The sequence below is a fragment of the Marmota marmota genome, unplaced genomic scaffold (assembly GCF_001458135.2).
Source record: "Marmota marmota marmota unplaced genomic scaffold, marMar, whole genome shotgun sequence".
Lineage (NCBI taxonomy): Eukaryota > Metazoa > Chordata > Mammalia > Rodentia > Sciuridae > Marmota > Marmota marmota.
Window position 1 is genome coordinate 10285668 of NW_026000019.1, and position 3725 is coordinate 10289392.

Below are 3725 nucleotides of genomic sequence, written 5' to 3' on the forward strand. Positions count from 1 at the left end.
CCCCGCCCTTTTTTTTTCCAGGAGGGAATTCAAATGCACAACACCCAAGTGAGAGACACTAAGTAATTTTATAAATGTCTGTTGAATGAAAAAATGAGGCAAGTCTTCACTTTTTTTTTTTTTACATAGGGAGAAATTAATTTTCAGAGAGGTCTTCAACTCCCCAAGGTCACAAAGAAAATAAGTGACACAAATGAGATGGAAATTCAATTCAAGCATCTATTGCTCTTTCTAGCATGTCACAGCTGCCACAAAGGCAGCTTGCTTGCTGGAGCCACTGAAACCTTGAAAAGTTTTCCTGCAAGAATCCCTCTACCCACCTCAGAGGCTTTGCTCCTGCCACTACTAGGCTAAGGGTGACAGTCAATAAGGCTTTATTGTCCCCAAAGGAAGCCCACTGTGGTGGAAGAGTGTGAGGAGGGGTTATGAGAGAAAGCATGTACTTTCAACTTCACGTGGGGACTGTTGGGGCAGTCCAGGGGCAGTGGGGACAAAGACAGGTGTGCAGAACCCTGACTTCCCATCCCATCAGTTTCCATGGAGAGAACATCATAAGCAATGGATATTTTAAAAATACAATTGGCTTTCATTTTAATTAGGTTTTATAAATTAAATATCTTAGAGCACTGGTTCTATGAGAGCAAAAAATCCAAGATCCACATGACTGGTTTCTAAAGAATTTATGGAACAACTCTGTGAGTAAATTGGGGACCCAACTTTTCCTAAGCTTTTCCTCCTCCTTTCCCACCCCACCCCGCTCCTATATTTAAAATGATCTTCTACTTTTAACACACCCTGCTGTGCCCTTAATATTCTCAGTGACTACATTAGCACACTAAGTTAGCTAAAAGTTTTAAATAGTTGTTTTGCAATTTATATAACTAGGAAAAGTTTGATTTCATCTACAGACCAGACTATGATTCCTCCAGGAGAACTCTGTGGAGTTGATTTCATTATAATATCAGAAATGGCCATAGGGCCCAGCACAAGTAGGACTTTAGGTGTTTCATCCATTGAAACAATGAGCTAGATAAGCTGTGGACTTCAGGTAGCTGAAGGAAAATAAGACAGAAATGTGGTCTCCTGGCTTTAATCTCCCTCTGTTAGCAGTACAGTGAACAGATGATGAATATTAAACCAAGTATCTCTAAGGCATGGGAATCCTAGTCTTGAACATCTCATGACATATGCTAAAAAGAGAAAAGAAAGAAGATACAACAAAATGGAAATTATCTCTGTGAAACACGTCTTCTAGTCCACCATCACCACCCCCCACCCCCCGCACTGTAGAAGTGACCAGGCCTTCCTCTCTCCCTCTGATGTAGTCGGTTCAAAATTCTGTTGTGACAATTCCAAGAAATGTTTAACTCAAGTTTCTCTACAAGACTGTGAGTCCCTTAAGAACAGCACAGTTCCCATAGGATGGTGGAGGCAAGCAATGTCTTTAGGCTGTTAGATGTAAGAGTAGGAATATTAGACATGAGGGAAGGGCAGGAGGCATAGATTTGGAAAATGAAATCACCGCAGGAGAACCCAAGGAACAGAGGATCAGCACATGGGAAAACGGTACACAAGGAAGGGGCTTGCGGACAACTAGGATCAGAAGAAATCATGAAGAAGAGATTATGTAAGAGAGGTCAGAGAAAGTGAAAATCAAAGAGAAGTCACTGAATTTGCCAACACTGAAGTCATCTGTGGGCTCTGCCAGAACAGTCTCAGTAGAGAGAGCTGGAGCCACATTGCCTGTGGCAAGAGAGCTGAGAGATGAGGAAGTTGGAAAGGATGGCAAACCTCTTTTTCAAGGAGATGGCCAAAGGGTTTTTTTGGGTTTTGTTTTTTTAAGTAAGAGAGAGCACTGACTCAGGGTTTTAGGTTGAGAGAAAAGAATTGGTGGAATGGCACCAGTTGAGGATTCAGTGGACAGTGGAGATAAATGAAGGTGAAAAATCATGGTAAAAAGGGAACAGAGGTTATAGATGACCCTGGAGAGAATAGGAACCTGCAAGTAAGGAGTGCACCAAGGATGCTGGTTAAGGGAGAGTGTTAAGGGAGTTGGATGGAGGAAGCCATGGTCTTCCAAGGAACTGAGCAGGTCAAAGGAGAGTGACCAAGGCTTAAGAGCTGAGAGGGTTGACACAAAAATACATAGGCCAAGGGACAGAGCCAAGGACTAGTGGGATCCTCCACATTTGGTTAAAGGAGTTCAAACCAAAAGAAGGAACTTCACATTCCATACTCACTTCCCTGAGCTACCTTCAAGAGTAAATATCTTTCCTGAGTGTATCCAAGCAATTTCATTTGATGTGCTGATTGGATTTTCCCTGTTACTGTGGGTTAGTTTGGGCCATTATGAAGAAAGAAAGAAAGGAAGGAAGGAAGGAAGGAAGGAAGGAAGGAAGGAAGGAAGGAAGAACAGTCTGCCAGAACAGTCTCAGTAGAGAGAGAAGGAAGGAAGGAAGGAAGGAAGGAAGGAAACAACTAAATTAATCACATCTTTCACACCCATCCTCACTTGGAGCGGGGCTTCAGAACAATGTCCTGTAAAGAGTTTACTTTTATTTCCAGGGGTCTCCCCCGACTCTAAAATTCTCCACGTCTTCAAGTTTGGTGTTATTGGGTGTTTACTCAGTCAAGAATAAATTTCAGAAGAAGTCGAGTGTCTTAAGGAAATGCAAACATTCTGCCTTTACGGTAGTTTAAAAATTGTTCATCATAGTCGTGAAAAGTTGGGGTGACTTTCCATTTTAGAATTCGACTCATTTGTCAATAGGTGCATTATGAAAAACTGGATACATTGCATCACTGTGAAGGACTTCAGACTGCGGTTTGCAGAAGCAGAATAAATTTTCTTGGGGTTGTACCGTTATGTGTACACACACACACACACACACACACACACACACACGCCCACTGGCAGACACAGCCACACCTCGCAGCTTGGGGAAAGCCACAGACCTCATCTGTACCGACTGAGCCTGCACTAGAGGAAGTTTCCGCAGGACTCCGGACAAACAGACTCACGGCCACGACTGTCTGCGAGCTAAGCCACAGGCGACCGCTGGCGGGCAGGTACGCGGTGCGCACCGGAGTCAGGGCCTGGGTGGCGGCAGCGGCAGCGGGAGGTCCTGGGAGCTGCAGCAGTCGGTGCCAGCGCGCGCGCCTGCTGTCCTGGGCCAGCCGCATCCCCCGGCCGCCGCTGGCAGCCTCCTCACTCCGCGAGAGCCGCCGCCGCCCCTCCCGGCGGCCTCTGGCGCCCTCGGGCAGCCGGGCTCCGCGCTCGCTGTAGGACCTGCCCGCCGCCGGCCCCAGTCCGAAACATGGCTGCGCGCCCCGCCGCCACCCTCGCTTGGTCGCTGCTGCTCCTGTCCTTGGCCCTGCTCCGCGGCGGCTGCCGGGCGCGCTTTGCTGCGGAGCCGGACTCGGCGGATGATGAAGAAGAGCCGCTGGTTTTCCCCGAGTCGCCCCTGCAGAAACCCACGGTGCTCGTGGCCATCCTCGCCCGCAACGCTGCGCACACGCTGCCTCACTTCCTAGGCTGCCTGGAGCGGCTGGATTACCCCAAGAGCAGGATGGCCATATGGTGAGCGGCAAGGGCCACGGGCGGTCGCGGCGGGAGGCGGGAGCGGCTGTCGAGCAGGGACAGCGCCCCACGCTCGGGCGAGGGCACGCGGGACGCCTGGCGCGCACACCCTTCGCTGTCTGTGCGGGGCCTTGGGATCGCGAGG

The 3725-nt window shown here is 48.7% G+C and overlaps 1 protein-coding gene across 1 annotated transcript in view; it reads left to right on the forward strand.

Moving 5' to 3' along the window:
- The first annotated feature begins 2759 nt into the window (after positions 1 to 2759).
- Colgalt2 (collagen beta(1-O)galactosyltransferase 2) overlaps positions 2760 to 3725 on the forward strand; it is a 98019-nt gene continuing 97053 nt past the window's right edge. The window contains exon 1 of the mRNA XM_048809853.1: positions 2760 to 3580. Within this exon, the coding sequence (XP_048665810.1) occupies positions 3318 to 3580 (263 nt within the window). The 5' untranslated portion in view covers positions 2760 to 3317. The remainder of the gene's footprint in view (positions 3581 to 3725) is intronic.